This window comes from Macaca fascicularis, chromosome 5, assembly GCF_037993035.2.
Source record: "Macaca fascicularis isolate 582-1 chromosome 5, T2T-MFA8v1.1".
NCBI classification, from domain to species: domain Eukaryota; kingdom Metazoa; phylum Chordata; class Mammalia; order Primates; family Cercopithecidae; genus Macaca; species Macaca fascicularis.
In genome coordinates, this window is record NC_088379.1 from 187,516,521 (window position 1) to 187,534,527 (window position 18,007).

The window sequence follows — 18,007 nt, forward strand, 5'->3', positions numbered from 1 at the left end:
GGGCAAGTGGGTAATCAACTTAGTTATACTAGATAGCCTTAGCTGTTCTATAAATACAGACCAAAAAATGAAAAATGTTTTCTCAAGTTATAGGAAGCCAGATTCATAACCATCCGTCACTTGCTTGGGCAAGTTACTGATAAACTCTGCAGAAAAATAACAAACAGTGTGTCCCTGCACCTTGGCTGTTGAAAATGAGATTCTTTCTCTGATTGATGTTAGCAGAGAGGCTTGTAAAAATGCATTTCCAACTGATTAGTTCAGAAAGTGTCGATCTCATGCAGTTTTATGACCTGCAGACTACATGCCAGATGTACATTTGCTTTTTATAAACTAACAAAGATGAATGACTAAATTTGAGCATTCCTCTTTGGCAACTGTACCATCTATTGCCTAAGGGAAGTCACTGTGGGAGCATTATGGCCAGGGAGAAGAGGGTAAGGAGCACGTAACCCTTAATTTACCAGATTAATGGAGATAAAATATAATATTTGGAAATACTTTTCCTATTGAGTCTTTTCTACTTTTGTTGAAGAATGACTACAAGGGAAAACCTGCAAGAATATCAGATATTTGTGGTGTTACTCTCCCAATCATATGCAACCATTCTAAATCCATCGAGTACGAACTAAAGGTACCATATCATAAAACACATTTGAAAGATTCCCCACAAACATCAGCGTATAACTATGATTGGGATGCAAAGGTTGAGGTTTTTAAAATTTTTTCATTTGTTTGTTATTTTGGGTTTTTGGTTTTTTTTGTTTTTTTGTTTTTTTGAAACAGGTTCTCTCCCTATCACCCAGGCTGAGCACAGCAGTGGGATCATTCTTCACTGCAGCCTCAAACTCCTGGGCTCAAGTGATCCTCCCACCCCAGCCTCCCAAGTAGCTGGGACTTCAGGTGCACACCACCGTACCTGGCTAAGTGTTCTAACTTTTTATAGAGATAGGGTCTCGCTATGTTACCCAGGCCTGTCTTGAATTACTGGGCTCAAGTGATCCTCCCATCTGGGCTTCCCAAAGTGCTGGGATTACAGGCGTGAGCCACTGTGCCTGGCTAATTGTTTTTTTGAAACCAGAAATGATATGGGAGCAGTAGGTCTACAGTCTACTACTTCAGAAGTCCAAGTCTTAACAACTATACTTCTATTTCTTTTAGAGAGAGGGAGGAAAAATGTTTTACATTATTATTATATATCCTCATGAAAAATAAGCCAATAGCATACTGTTGTCTTTCTTCCACTAGAAATATTGAGAAATATTTATGCATTTTTCATCTTCATGCCCTTTTGCCTAGGAAAGTAATATTTTGATAAATTTATATGAAATTTCCAAATTCAGTTTCATTTGATTTTCTTTTTTTTTTTTTTTTTTTGATTTTTTTTTTTTTTTTTTTGCTCTGTCACCCAGACTGAAGTGCAGTGGTGCGATCTCGGCTCACTGCAATTTCTGCCTCCTGGGTTCAAGCAATTCTCCTGCCTCAGCCTCCCAAGTAGCTGGGATTACAGGTGCCCACCACATGCCCCTCTAATTTTTTTGAATTTTAAGTAGAGATGGGGTTTCACCATGTTGGCCAGGCTGGTCTCGAATTCCTTACCTCAGGTGATCCACCCGCCTCAGCCTCCCAAAGTGCTGGGATTACAGGTGTGAGCTGCTATGCCCGGCTGGATTATCTTAAAACATGATTTTAGTTTTTTCCAGAGAAATAAACATGCAGTTTCAAATGATTAACAACTCATTATCTTAGAAATATAACAGACATGAAAATACATATACTATCATCAGGAAACCTTGTGTCATCAGATCTGCTTATCAGAAATCCTGACCTACACATTTTCATGAGTATGGAAATTATGGTAACAAAAAACTTAAACTCTTAGTGTGAAAAGAGTCCAACTTCCTAAATTTAATTCAGGTATTCACTTATTAAGCCTTTCCCAACTCCCCCAACTTAGTGAAGAGATTTTTAGTTACTGTCTCTGGATAAGCTAGGTCTCTGTCAATTTCAGGTGACAGAAAATTTAATTCAAACAGACTTAAGGAAAAAGGGAATGCCTTCATTGCTATAACTAAAAAGCCCAGGAGGTCAAGTGCAGCTTATGGCAAAAACCTCAAAGGTTTTTGTGTCTGTGTCTGACCTGTTAGTTTTTCCTCCAGCCCTTGCTCTGCTTGCCTGGGGATGACTCCATTCCCAGAAGCTTCTATAACGGCAGCAAGGTGGCTGCAGCAATCCCAGCCACACAGCCTCACAGATCTCAAGCCTGGTTGAGGGGTAAGAATCTCTTTGTAGATTGTTCCTGAAATTCATTCTTGTTTGATATGTTAGGTCACCTGTACCTTTCTGAACCAAACACCAAGTGAAGGTTATGCACATGGCCTGAGAGGTGGGGAAGGCCGGATACGCAAACTAAAAGTTTCATCTCTTGCCCAGAGAAAGGGAAATGGGTCCGGGGAAGAACAGTGTCCACTACATGTCTTCTTCAGATGGCCAAAATGACGTGCTGAGCCAGGCCTCCTCACGTCCTGTTTCTTACCTTACCTGTGTTGTTGCTGACCTGCCTTTTAGACTGGGCAATTTAATTCAACTTTGTCTGTTTCTTTTATCTCAGTTTGCTGTCAGATAATGAAGGGGCAAGCTAATATTCTATTAATAAGAATAGCCTAACGTAAATCAATGACTAGTATAGTTTTCTTTTTTTAAAAAAACAAGACTTTTTTTTTAATTGTGTAAATAAAACATAATGGTCATCTAGATATTTTCAGCTGAGCTTGCTATCATAGAGTCACACCCAGACTTGATAGTTCAGTTGGAAGATTTTCAAACTATTTTGTCAGTTCTCCTAAGATTAAAGTCTTCAGAAAGTGATATTTTTATTAATACCAATAAATGTAATTATCAAGGAGATAAAAATTCATGTTTTCAGCTGGGCTCAGTGGCTGAGCCTATAATCCCAGCACTTTGAGAGGCCTAGGCAGGTGGATCACTTGAGGTCTGGAGTTCGAGACCAGCCTGGCCAAAATGGTGAGACCCCGTCTCTACTAAAAATACAAAAATTAGCCAGGCATGGTGGCAGGTGCCTGTAGTCCCAGCTACTCAGGAGGCTGAGGCAGGAGAATCACTTGAACCAGTTAGGCAGAGGTTGCGGTGAGCTGAGATCATGCCACTGCACTCCAGCCTGGGTGACAGAGGAAGACTCAGTCAAAAAAAAAAAAAATTCATGTTTTTCAACTGGTCAGTAAAGCCTGACCTTAAAAGATAATGTTATCAAATGATCATAACTTGAAACACTCAACTGCTACTGGATGGTTATAGCTTTTAAACAGAAGACTTACATGGGCCATTGAGTGTAGTTTGCCTTTGATGTTCCTGGAGAAAGCACTGGCAAATCCTTCTCATCCATTATTCCTTTTATGTCATCACTACTATAGGTCAGTTTTTCATGATGGATTTCTTATTATTTCTAATATTATGGCCAATTTACATTTACCACATTTTAATTAATACCTCCATTTTAGTCGCTGTATTCTAGGAGTCCAGGCTCTTGTTTAAAATTTGGGAAATGCCTGATGTTATCTGGAACACACTTAACCTTCCTCAGAAGAGCTATTTTTTGTTGTTGTTGTTGTTGTTGTTGTTGTTTGTTGTTGTTGTTGAGACAGAGTTATGCTCTGTTGCCCAGGCTGGAGTGCAGTGGTGCATTCTCGGCTCACTTCAACCTCCGCCTCCTGGGTTCAAGTGATTTTCCTGCTTCAGCCTCCTGAGTAGCTGGGACTACAGGCACCTGCCACCACGCCTGGCTAATTTTAGAGATGGGGTTTCACCATGTTGGCCAGGCTGGTCTCAAGCTCCTGACATGCCTGCCTCAGCCTCCCAAAGCGCTGGGATTACAGGCGTGAGCCACTGCACTGGCCAGAAGAGCTATTTTATTGAAAGGTGGTTGGCTAGTCTCATCCATTTTATATTGATTTGTGTTTGCTACACTTCATAAACTTCACTTTCTGACCCTTCCCAAATTTTAGAGCTTCATCCTACATAGATTCCTATTTACCATACACACTGTGCTAACTCCTAGTGCATTGTCTCTAAAATATAGGATATTTGAGTAGCTTTACTTATAACTAATCCATATGCCTTCATACTACTACTAATAGATTGTTCTAATCACTAATTTTTTATTTCTTACTCAGAACAAACATTATATGATTCTTTTCAGCCATCTCTAATCCAAGTATTTACTCTCCGTGAACGCAGATGCAAGTAGATTTGTATGTCACGTAATGATGGGGATACGTTCTGAGATAGGTGTTGTCAGGCAATTTCATCACGGTGGGAGCATCGTGGCGTGCAGTCACGCAAATCTAGATGACACAGCCTACTACACTCGTAGGCTTCTCATCTGTACAGCATGTTACTCTACTGAATACTGAGGCAGTTGTAACACGGTGGTATTTGTGTATCTAAACATAGAAAAGGTACCGTAAAAATACAGCATTATTATCTATGGGACCACCCTTTTATATGTGGTCTGTCATTATGTGGCATATGACTGTGTTGTATTTCTATTTCTTCTGGTTTCAAAAAGTGTGCCTGGTAGAAATTACTATCAGATAGTCAGTGGAAAATCACTTGATGTGAAAAAAAAAAAACAGTCAAGAAACAAAACTGATTCTACATTATGGCATTGAAAGGAAAATTCCCTTACTGGGGAACATTTCTCTCTACAGATGGACTCATTGACTGCATGGATCCCGACTGCTGCCTACAGAGTTCCTGCCAGAATCAACCCTATTGTCGGGGCCTGCCGGATCCTCAGGACATCATTAGCCAAAGCCTTCAGTCGCCTTCTCAGCAAGCTGCCAAATCCTTTTATGATCGTGTCAGTTTTCTTATAGGATCTGATAGCACCCATGTTATACCTGGAGAAAGTCCTTTCAATAAGAGGTTAATGCTTCTTTTCTGTATGTAGATTTGTAATGATGTTATCAACAGTTACATATACTTTATGTGAAATACTCATGACTATGAGCTTGAGGAAAGTGCTGTTTTTTAAATACAGTTTTTCCCCTTTCTGCAAAGTCTTCACCAAACTTTGCATTTCAAGCATTTTTAACACAGTTCACATACTTTGTGAATTTCAGTGCCTGAGACATAACAGGACATTACATTAAAGAGTCAATAAATCTTCATTTAACTAGTTGATTTTGTTGGCACAGTTGGAAATGTTTCAAAAGAAGCAATGAAAAGACCCCAAAAGGCAAAACAGAAGTGCCCTTTTTTTTTTTTTTTTAGCTGAGCTCACTAAGTGATATAAATTATGAATTAATGTAATGGAACTGCTGACGGCATGGCAGTAAGATTGCATAAGCTGTTTGACTGGTGCTTTACAGAGCAGTAATGACCTGAAAATAAACCAGTAAGTAAAAGCAGGTGTCTTGTGTCTCACTGAGCAAAAGAAGATGATTTACACCAGAACTCCTGGGTCTGCAGTAATTTAACAGCATTAATGCAGTTATAGCCAGCAGTTGATTAAAAGTTATACAAATGTTCCTTATTGCCCCCTGAAATCTTATACTTCTTGGTCCCTGAAGATTTACTGATTGCCTCAGAATTAATTGGAAAGTCTACTTTTCTTCATGTGAGCACCATATATATGACTTATGAAAAAAGCACAGAGTTTATCATTTTAAAAATTCATCTGTAAATTATTGGTCTTGATAACACTCCAAAAAACAGATTGCCACAAATTAAAACCCAGGATACACACAAGGCATTTAGAGAATATGAATTACACTGAATTAAAAGGGACATTGTCTTGGGAGTATTTCAGGTCTGGTTTTTGTGAATAACGATTGATTGCATAGAATAGTGTTATTTTATCCTTAGGTTGAATTATCTATAAATCATGATAATGTTGGCCTGAAAAGACAAATGTTCATTCTCATTCTTCTACTTTTCCAACAGCCTTGCATCTGTCATCAGAGGCCAAGTACTGACTGCTGATGGAACTCCACTTATTGGAGTAAATGTCTCGTTTTTCCATTACCCAGAATATGGATATACTATTACCCGCCAGGATGGAATGTGAGTTAGTCCCATCACACTGTCTCTGAAGGATTTGAAATATAAAAACTAGACCTTCCTGTACCACTGTCATGTTTGATTGTCCTTTTTAATGTGGAAATGCAGCAACTTTTAGACTCTAGAAACTTGTGACAGTACATATGGCAGAGATTTAAAGTCATATACTCACATACTTCTTCAAAAGTTTATTTTATTTTCTAAGGCGTGGTGATAGTACTGTAGTTTTGTGGGAGAATGCTCTTTGTCTCAGCAGATGTGTGATGAAATCTTTAGGGGTAATATTTCATAATGTCTATAACTTGAGCTCACATGGTTCCGAAAAAAGAGTCAATGGAAAGCAAATTTGAAAAAAAAAATTGGTGAACTTGGTGAATACACATAGGGCATATGAGTATTTATTATATAACTCTGGGAATATTCCTATAGATCTGAAACTATTTCATATAAAAGTTGGGAGAAGAAGTTGATTTTCCTTATAAAGCATATTAACTTAAGGAGATGTGTGTTGGTAGTTCTGTGGGATCCAGACAATTCACTAAGCAGACCTTGTTTTTTCTTAGGTTTGACTTGGTGGCAAATGGTGGGGCCTCTCTCACTTTGGTATTTGAACGATCCCCATTCCTCACTCAGTATCATACTGTGTGGATTCCATGGAATGTCTTTTATGTGATGGATACCCTAGTCATGAAGAAAGAAGAGAATGACATTCCCAGCTGTGATCTGAGTGGATTCGTGAGGCCAAATCCCATCATTGTGTCATCACCTTTATCCACCTTTTTCAGATCTTCTCCTGAAGACAGTCCCATCATTCCCGAAACACAGGTAAAATATTCTCACAGGCAGTACTTGTAAATACAAGATCTTCAGATCATGTTTTGCCAGAGAATCTTAAAAATAGGTTATAGAGGCCAGGCACGGTGGCTCATGCCTGTAATCCCAGCACTTTGGGAGGCCAAGGCAGGCAGATCATGAGGTCAGGAGTTCAAGATCAGCTTGGCCAGCATAATGAAACCCCATCTCTACTAAAAATACCAAAAAAAAAATTAGCCAGGCATGGTGATGAGCGCCTGTAGTCCCAGCTACTTGGGAGGCTGAGGCAGGAGAATTGCTTGAACCAGGGAGGCAGAGGTTGCAGTAAGCTGAGATCGCACTACTGCACTCCAGCCTGGGCAACACAGTGAGACCCTGTCTCAAAAAAAAAAAAAAAAAAAAAAAAAAAAACCATGGATTATGAAATTCCAGTGTCATCTTTAAGTAATTCTATAGAATGAATTATTGTGTGTGTGTGTGTGTGTGTGTGTGTGTCCTAGAGTAGATATTGTTATAGTAGGATATCTAGTTATTTCTTTCTTTCTTTTTTTTTTTTTTTTGAGATGGAGTCTCACTCTGTCGCCCAGGCTGGAGTGCAGTGGCGCGATCTCAGCTCACTGCAAGCTCTGCCTCCTGGATTCATGCCATTGTTCTGCCTCAGCCTCCCGAGTAGCTGGGACTACAGGCGCCGCCACCGCGCCCGACTAATTTTTGTATTTTTAGTAGAGACGAGGTTTCACCGTGTTAGCCAGGATGGTCTCAATCTCCTGACCTCGTGATCCGCCCACCTCCCAAAGTGCTGGGATTACAGGCATGAGCCACCGCGCCTGGTTTATCTAGTTATTTCTCAAAGATCTACTCAAACAAAATACTTTTTCTTCAGGATATATCTTACATATTTATTAGTAATAGTCAAATGAAAATATAGCTTCAACTCAATCACTAATAATTTCTTTGCTCATTTATTTATTGAAAAAAAAACTTTAGTGTCTAAATGTACCTGACAGCTTGACCGACATTGTACCAAGTGCTACTGGCACCACTCACTATTACACATGGCTATTAGTCTCAATAACTTACTGTTTAATTATTGTTATAAGTAAAAAGTGTTTTGGAAAAGGTATTTTTGACAGAAAATATTCATTAATATAACTTTCTAAGGAATAGCCATGCGTTCCCCATTCGTTTCATCTACTGAAACATCTGAGGATTGTGTTCCATCCCACATGTTTCCAGTTAGAAATAACTTTCAGATCTTACAAGCAGGACATTAGATATAATAATAATGGACTTTGCCAGGCAGCATGGCTCACTACTATAATTCCAGCACTTTGGGAGGTCAAGGCAGGAGGATGGATTGAGCCCAGGAATTTGAGACCAACCTGGGCAACATGACAAAACCCTGTCCCTACAAAATATACAAAAAATTAGCCAGGTGTGATGGCATGCACCTGTAGTCCCAGCTACTCAGGAGGCAGAGGTGGGAGGATCACTCCAGGGAGGTCAAGGCTGCGTGAACCGTGAGTCCCACCGCACTCCAGCCTGGGCGCCAGGAGTGAGACCCTGTTTCAAAAATATGTATATAATAATAATAGACTGTATTCGTAAAGAGGTAAGGAAAAATCTGAGGTCATTAAAATACACTAGCACATAGCAGCTTTGTCATAGTCACTGTCCAGATATGAATTGAACACCTGTTCTGTAGCAGGTGCTGTTATGTGGGAACAAAGCAGTAAACCGCTGAGATGAGGTGCCTGCTCTCACTGAGCTTCCCAACTCATGAGTGGAGAGAGGCAGTCAACAGAAATACGTCAGGTTGCGATGAGACTTACCAAAAAATAATAAAGCAGGGGACAGTGGATAGAGGTATGATCTAATGTAGTAGAGTTTGAGAAAATCTCTTCAATAAGGTGACATTTCAGCACAAACTTTAAGCAAGTAAAAGAACAAGCCCTGAAAATAGAAGGGGATTTTTGGCTTGTTCGAGGAGTGGCAAAAAGGACAGGCAGCACGGCTGGAGTGAAGGCGGCAGTCAATAAATCACAAGCCATTGAAGACCATGGCGAAAATAACTCTTCGAGAATTGGAAGCCATTGAAGACCATGGCGAAATAACTCTTCGAGAATTGGAAGCCATTAAAGGTGTCTAAGCAGATCACTAACACTCACTGATTTCCTCCTTTAAGGAACTTCTGTGCTGAGAATATTCTATATTGGGCAAGGGTGGAAACAAGGAGACCAGTTAGGAAGCAACTTCAGTTGTCCACAGGATAAATTTTGGTGACTTGGACAAAACTCTTTGAGGGTAGAAGTAGACACGGAAGAGTGGAGTCCAGGAAAGAGGTTGAAACTAAAGAGGTAAATTTGGGAGTCATTCGCATATAAATATAAAGCACTGGGGGAGATCACCTAGGGAGGGAGTACAGATAGAGACTACAAGAGGTGAGCCAGAAAGGTCTAGGATAACAAAAAAACAAAAAGGCTGACAGGCAAAGTTGTTGCAGCAGCAGCACCTCAGGGATTCATTGTGAAGTGGTCAAGCCACTTTGAGCTGAAACTTTAAGAAGTTCATTGTAACCTCAATCAATTTAATACTTCCTCCCCAGGCCCATCTTGCAAGAACTCTAGACTTCGTAGTCAGTCCTAAAATAGACTTTACCTAGAGTCAGTATCTGTCTGTAGGTGTCAAATTTTTAGCAAACTAGGGCATTAAAATGGGTTTCAGATAGTCAACAATTCCATGAATACATGGAGTCTTTTCTGCATTCATTCATGCAGTAGGCAAATATTTCATAAAAATGTACTGAGAGCCTACTGTGTACAAGGTACTTTACTAGGATAAAAAGAAGAATAAGACATGCATCCTGCCATTCTAAATGTGATAAAGATTTTAATGAAAAATCGTACAAGTTCAAAGGAGAGGTCAATTCCTGAGTAAGGCAAAGAAAGAATGACTGAGAAGTTTGGTCTTAAACAAGGATTAGGCTAGAGAGGGAGGAAAGCATGTTTCAGATTGAAGATGTGTAAGCAACAGTGGAGTGGCAAAAACAAGTCATGTTGTGGAGGGGATAATGGGGAAGGAGGCAGAAGATGACCCCAGGGCCAGTTTATGAATGCCCCTGAGATGCAATCCAGTGGAGACCCTGAATTCTTTAGGTGATGCGGAACCCAGGCCCCAATGGAGTTTTTTCAGCATTTCTCTAAAGTTAACTCAAGTGGCAAAACGCACTTGATGGAAGTGCAGAAGATATTGAGAGAAGAGAGAAATGAGTGAATAGGCTCTTCTTGTGACGTGTATATCCATGCGTATCCGGGGCTCAGATGGAGGGGGCCTTGCAGTCACAATGGTAGTGGAAATGAGGAAGAGGGAACACATTAGACAGGGACTGGAAGATAGAATTGGCAGGACATGGTTCCTAACCGAATGCTTAACAGGATCAGGAATAGGATTTACAGCTCACGCAGCTGGCAAAAGTAGTCCTGATGGTTTATTTTCCCACTTTGGTTGGATTTACGTTTCCTTCTAATGCTCAATAACATGGTCAAGTTAAATTACATCAGAGAAACACATGCTTTAATGAACAGAATTACAGATACTAAAATCAAGCATAACACATGATATTTTGAAATAGAGAGGCAGCTTCTGGAAGTCACAGGAAATACATACAATATTCATAAGAGAGTCCCTTACTCATGGAAGACCTATCAAATGGGTGGGAAATTATTTTGAAAATAAATTAAGAGGAAGCAAATGACGGGCTTTAGGGTTAAATCGCATATTATCAGGACCATTCTGGAGTCACCAAATCTATTTTTCAAACTAACTCATTGATATTTCACTGATTATGGGGGAACAATGAGTTATCTTTAAACCTTTCACCCTAACAACCTACAGTCTTACAAAAGTACCCTCAGCCTTAAATTTAATGGTTCCCCCACGTCTACACAGTTTCCATATGTTTGTAAACTATTTGGCTTAAGACCGTTTTGTGGCTGAATTCAGTCAGCATGTTTGAAGGAAAACTCCAATGGTAATAAATTTGTGTATCTACATTAGAAATGCCTCTTACTCTACTGTACCACATCGCATCCCTCTTCATGCCAACACCGACTGACAGGCCAGAATGGAAGTTTCCTTCGTCCATTCATTTGTGCCACTTCCAACTGTGTGATTGTTTATATTGAAGCTGACAGCTCTACCCTCAGTACAAGGGGTCTTGGAGGGTTTTACTGTAGTTATTAAAGTCTGGAGATGGCAGATACACATCATCTCTAACTGTTCTATGTGGAGGTGTTGGGGAAAGGGGAAACATTGCTGAACACTGAATCAGTATTCTAAGATCTTTCCAACATGAAAAGGCAGCCCTTTCTGTCAGAATAATGAATCTTGATAGGGCAATATGAGGAAGGCTTTGAGAGTACTGTTTAATTCTTCGTGGAGAAAGTAGTGAGTTCCTGGTGCACGTTCTTGAACACAGATAGCCTTGCACTTACAGCCTGTGTGGAAAGCCCAGGGAGAGCTGTTCTTATTCATCAAACTCACAGGAGCATTGGTAAAGAGAATCTGAACTCTAGAAAAATTGTATATGCCACATGAAATACATTTTTCAAAATAAGTAATGTTTTGGCATAATATATTTTGCATTTGTTAATATAAATGTTGTCGGTATTCACGGAGCTGGTCACACTGGTAATCTGTGGGGTTAAGAGTATAATCTTTTTTTAATTTGTAAAGGAGATAATTCTTATGCACATAATTATATTCATTTTTACAGTCCAGTTTCAAATAAAAAACTGTGAATTGATAGGTTCTGTGTGCATTTAATAACATAATAGTTGCTCTCTAGGAGAAATTTTATGGAGCTTTAAAATATTACCTAATTTACCATCATACCAAAAACCCATGGTAAGTTGGAGCTCAATCTTTAATTATGACAAGGTGCTATTATTACATTACCTCTCAACATGGATATGGAATTTGCTACACTTTAACCCAAATGATTGGGTCTTTTTTGTTATCCTTACTGTCTTTATAGGCTGTGACCAGCCAGCTGATGAGGCTGTAGGTATTGGTTTAGTCCCTAAATGAGCCAGCTGGCACAGGCCAGATCTTTGGCCTAGACTACATCCCTGTTCCGAGCTAACCATCTTACAAATGTCTGCTCTAATTCTCCAGGGTGATGGGGTGAAAGATGGGTTAGTGAGAATCCACTGTGACTACTACACTAACGAGTCAGTGCATGTCAGCCTGATGGAGCAGTCACAGTGCTTCCCGTGTGAAGAGTAGCACCCGAGGTATGATTAACTCAGAATAAATGACAAGAGGCTTTTAGGAAGAGACATTTGGGCTGGCAGCAGAGTTATTTTTAATTATGAACAAGATAACAGCTCAAATGCATATTTGTGAATAGTGATTCTTTTGTGTCTTATTTTAGTTGTCCGAAAGCAACTAAAATAAACACATTGTCTTTAAGAGTAACTACACTAAGACACAAAGAGTCACTATTCACAAATATAGTGAATATATACTACATAAATATATTTTCTCTAATAGTCATACATGATCACAGTTTGAAACTTCTGCTTTATTCAAACTTAGGTACTCCACGAGGAAACTACAATTCCAGGAACGGATTTGAAACTCTCCTACCTGAGTTCCAGAGCTGCAGGGTATAAGTCAGTTCTCAAGATCACCATGACCCAGTCTATTATTCCATTTAATTTAATGAAGGTTCATCTTATGGTAGCTGTAGTAGGAAGACTCTTCCAAAAATGGTTTCCTGCCTCACCAAACTTGGCCTATACTTTCATATGGGATAAAACAGATGCGTATAATCAGAAGGTCTATGGTCTATCTGAAGCTGTAGGTAAGTTCCATATAAATCTTTGCTGCAATGAAGTTTTTCTCAAAGCCAGAACTATCATAAATTAATTGTAACCTAAGGAAGTCAGTGGATAAACAGAATATAAAGAGAATAAGGTTGTCCTAGGGATATTATACCTTGGCTAGTTTAGATCTACGATGGGAAAAGGAATGTACTCCATGTGGCAAGAAGAAAATATCAGTCTTTCCTGGCTGAAATTCTGTTGTTGAGGAATGCTCTGAGTGAGATTTCAGCTTGTCACATCCTTTTTCCCCCCATGTTTCTTTCCTTATTATGTCCCTTTCTTTTTTCATTTTCTTCTCTTTATAATTTTACCTCCCTGGATTTCCTTATTTGTTTTCATGTCTGTATCTAACACTAATGTATTTTCAATGCATATTGATATTAACAGGATAGCAGACATTTGTGTCCATGAATTACATTAGCTGTTTTCACTAGAAGGGCCAGTTCATTCAGTGAAAGGACAATCAAACCAGTTGTTTTATTGAATGACTGGACAACGCAATCAAAGTGTGACGTGTTGAGAGACAGAGAGAAAGAGATTAGGTATATAGTATAGCTTCAAGCTCAGAACATCAAAAACTAAAGAATGATATGTTTTTGTTTTAGTTTTTACCTTAAAATAGGATATTGTACTCTGAAATTAATAGGTAATTTGGATTTGAATTAGTTCAAATCAATCCAGTAGTTGCCACTTCTCCTTTCATTCTTTCTAAATTTTAAAATCCCTGTTTCATTGTGAACCCTGGAAAGTTTTTCATCTGTGATTTATTCATATCACTGCTAGTTTGTTTATTTCTGATAGTAATATGTCAACGTAGTGTCATAATCTGGCTAGTTTTTTTGTTATATTGAACCTTATTTATCATAAATATTTTCCATGATGTAACACTCCTGAAAACTAAAGAGTTCTAATTATTCAGATGGCAAACATTATTTTTACTTGTTATCTAATCACTATTTGAGGCTGATCTAATTACTTAACCAGCTGCCCAATCTGGACTTTATTTTGTGCTGTGAACCCCTCATGAAGGGGTGGTATGGGGAAGGAAAACACTCATTTTCTGTTAAATCAGTAGAAAATAATATTTGGAGATCATTTTTTAAAAATCTTGTATATGGTCAAATCTTCTCAAATTAAAAAATAAACTGCTCACAAATAAGTGGAAATACAGTCTCAGAACACAGATGCGAAAAAGGCAGTTTTTTCCAAGTAAGAAAATAAATTGCATTTCCCCCAGTAGTTGGAAAGATGAGCTGTGATTTGTTTGGATTCCAGTGTCAGTTGGATATGAGTATGAGTCGTGTTTGGACCTGACTCTGTGGGAAAAGAGGACTGCCATTCTGCAGGGCTATGAATTGGATGCATCCAACATGGGTGGCTGGACATTAGATAAACATCACGTGCTGGATGTACAGAACGGTGAGCTCTTGTTCATAGATAGCTGATATGATATCGTAATGTATTGTTCATAGATAGCTAATGTCGCCTAGTTTCCAACCACGAGATCGTAGCAACATTTTATCCTATCCATGCTGTAGGATTAGAAATGGCGGAAAAAGAATAAAGGTGAATTTTTAAAGATTATAAAAGCCTAAAGTGGGAACTATATAACACTTTCTTAATAGACTTTAAAATGTTCATGTATTCATCGCCGAAACGATCTTCCCATCAGAATGTGAAAGACTGACTTTGGTGTTGCAGTGAAGGATCTCTGAGTGCGAGTCCTTAGCACAGATGCACCTAGCGTGTCTCATTCCACAGCGAGTCAGTGAGTGTGAGCCAAAGTACTTAGAAAGATTTACCAAAAATGGAGGGAGGGGGATTTGTTTTTAAAATAAAGAAAAAAAAATCATGTGACTTCACCGAAATATTTTTACTAGATTTTAATTCTTGGGTAATTATTCTGATTATCTAGACTTTTTTTTCGGTTCTTCTTAGACTATTAGGGAAATAAAACATTCTGCCACTCAAATGGGGTCACATATATTGTTACTTGACTTGATGAATATTAGGGGAAAAAATAAATAATCTGAGAAAAAAGCAAGAAGCAAAAGTGTTCCTAGGAGTAGACCTGATAATGTGCTAGTGAATATGCTCTGAAGAAACATGTTTCAGATGCCGCAAACCAAAAGAGGAATGAATATGTGCAAAGTATGACCAGCCTAATCTCATCAAGAGTATTATTTATATGAAACACAATTCTGTTGTGTAGACTATGTTTCCAACATTTTGCCCACATACTAGCTGCATCTCAGACAACTTAAAGGGTGCTTTGCTAGAAAAGCAAGACCTTAAGTTAGTCTGTTATACTTTGGCCTCCCGTCCTAAACCATATCATACTAGTACTCTACTTTTACTGATAGCCAGAGAAAAAAGTGACAATCTCAGCAAAATAATCTAGCTCTTGACTTTGCAGAGGTTTTTGGAAGGTTCAGAATGTTGACTTGACAGTGTAGTACAATTAAATGTTTATAGTTAATGTCACTTTTTCAGATTAATGTTGCTTCAATGTTCATTCCTCCTTAAAACAGTTTTTTGTGGGTGTTGGAGAGTGTGCATTTTAACCTTCAAAATATATGCAGTCTAAAGTAGTTTTCAGACCAGTGCTTGAAAGTGCTCTTGCTGCACCAGATGCTGTGGCTTATGCCTGTAATCTCAAAACTTTGGGAGGCCAAAGCAGATGGATCACTTGACGTCAGGAGTTTGAGACCAGCCTGGCCAACATGATAAAACCCTGTCTCTACGAAATATACAAAAATTAGCCATTTGTGGTGTTGCACACCTGTCATCCCAGCAACTCAGGAGGCTATGGTGGGAAAATCGCTGGAACCTAGGAGGCGGAGATTCCAGTGAGCTAAGATCGTGCCACTGTACTCCAGCCTGAGTGACAGAGTGAGACTCTGTCTCAAAAAACAAAACAAGGAAGAAAATGCTAGTGCCTTCCCTCCAGGAAATAATAGTCTGAGAAAATCGGTAGTAAGGAAAAACAAACAAACAAAAAAGCGGAAAAACCCTTCCCTGCTTCACTATTATATAGCAGTATATTAAGCTCTGCACCCCTTCCAGTTATGTCCGGACATCAGGATGCAGTTCAGTTTGCACCCCAAATGAAGCAGAGCTGCTGTCTAGTGCCACATGCAGCACACAGTGAAAAGGTGGGACTCCTGACCAAGCAGGGGACTCCAGTGTTCTCTCAGAGCCTCTCAACTCATCAGTGGTGTCTGGAGCAGTAGTAGTCTCATTCTGTTATATTAGTAGCACAAGGTTCAATCCTGGTCTTTTAAAATGAGAGGCCATATGCCAAACATGCTAGTAGCTGCTCTTGATGACATTATGTAAAATTATATTTCACACAGTTTGAACATATTTCTGTATTCCTTCAGAAGCCCTCTACAAACAAAACTAGGGGAAACGTCTCTAGATGCCATTTAGTTATGATGGCATTTATTTTATAGGGTAAAGTTCATAACCAATTAGCTACAGGATTTCACTAAAGAGATTACAAATCAATAGGAAAACTACAGGCATCTCTGTAGCTCCGAAAAATCCCATGCCTCTGTAATTACCATGGTGTGATACAACACAGGATACTATATCCTCTGTAATTACCATTGTGTGATACAACACAGGATACTATATTCAGGAGGATTCAGCAATGTGTAGATATTCTGTGTATGTATAATATAAATACACACATATTCTAAACCAGAATAACATATGGTTAACTTCTATTAAAATATCAGGGCAGATGTAAAAACCAAACTTTCCAAAATGCTGTCCTCAAAAAAAAATGTTCTAAATTATAAAATATATTTAGGCCAAGCACAGTGGCCCACACCGGTAATCCCAGCACTTTGGGAGGCTGAGGTGGGCAGATCATTTGACATCAGGAGTTCCAGACCAGTCTGGCCAACATGGTGGAGCCCCGTATCTACTAAAAATATAAAAATTAGCCAGGCATGGTGGTGGGCTACTCGGGAGGCTGAGGCAGGAGAATCACTTGAGCCGGGGAGACGGAGCTTGCAGTGAGCCAAGATTGTGCCACTGCACTCCAGCCTGGGCAACAGAGCAAGACTCAGTCTCAAAAATAAATAAATAAAATAAAATATATGTTATTTTTAAATGTGAGATAACCTCAGCCACAGGGTGAACAGATTGCAGTTTAGAATTTTATCCAAGAACATTTTGACAAGTAGTGGCTTTCCAAAGTGACATGTGTCTAATTGAATAAACAAAGTGATTTGTAGTCATGACAAGGTGGATGAGCTATAGAAAGACATGAGGGAGAAGATGGAAACGTAGATGCTGACAGTTATTCGTGCAGGCACCCTGAAACATGGAAATAAATATTCTAATGTTCATCTTTCTGTTCTGCCATCATAGAGAAGAAGCATGAAGGGCCAATCGTTCAAAGTAATGACTGAATAAATCAGATGTCGTAGAGCGGTAGTCTAACTTGTAGGATTCTTCTGATGAAAATTACACAACTGGCTCTTATAGGAAATTATAGCTCCATGATTATCAACTCACGTAATCACAGAAAGAAGAATCTTAGATATCATTAATGCATTCTTTGAATATTCAAGGCAAAATGCATTTCACCTCTTGTTATGATCTAGCCTTATTTAGCTTATTTTTCTTAAATTTGAATAAACCTGTTTTATTTCCCTGATTTCTTTATGTAAATTTGCTATGATTATTACATCACCCAAATAGCAAAGCATTAAAAAAGTAATCACAGAATGCACCTAAAATGTGCTGAGCTATAAGGAGAACATAATTATTCTAATTTCTTCTTCACTTTAAAATTATCCCAAAGTGGGGGAAAAAGCACTTTCTCAAGTTTCCTGATTGTGCTTTTGTGGGATTATTCTTTTAACAGTGTATCTGCTAAGAAGGAGAGTCGTTATCTCCGAGAACTGCTTTGGAACATAGAACATTCAATAAATATAATATATGCCTCTAAAGTGAAAGCAGCAGGTGGTGTATACAGATGAGAACACATTGAGAAGTGTCATAAAATATGCATGGAACAATAGCAGCTGACTACCCCGTGTGCATCACACCAAACTGGAGCCATTGATCTGTATATATCAGTGGCAAAAGGAATAAAATTAGAATCTCAACTCAAATCTAATTTCTAACTATGAAAATATTTAACATTCATTTGGAATCTTTTCTCCGATTTTCACTGAAGACCGTAAAAGAGCAGACTGGCATTTTGT

General features: G+C 38.8%; 1 protein-coding gene across 29 annotated transcripts in view; it reads left to right on the forward strand.

Moving 5' to 3' along the window:
• Positions 1-18,007, forward strand: part of TENM3 (teneurin transmembrane protein 3) — a 2,750,454-nt gene that overhangs the window by 2,678,418 nt on the left and 54,029 nt on the right. For all 29 annotated transcript variants that reach the window (XM_065545705.2, XM_045391898.3, XM_065545707.2 and 26 more), the window contains 5 exons: positions 4,728-4,944; positions 5,965-6,084; positions 6,645-6,906; positions 12,493-12,760; positions 14,058-14,201. In XM_065545705.2, the coding sequence (XP_065401777.1) occupies positions 4,728-4,944; positions 5,965-6,084; positions 6,645-6,906; positions 12,493-12,760; positions 14,058-14,201 (1,011 nt within the window). The remainder of the gene's footprint in view (positions 1-4,727; positions 4,945-5,964; positions 6,085-6,644; positions 6,907-12,492; positions 12,761-14,057; positions 14,202-18,007) is intronic.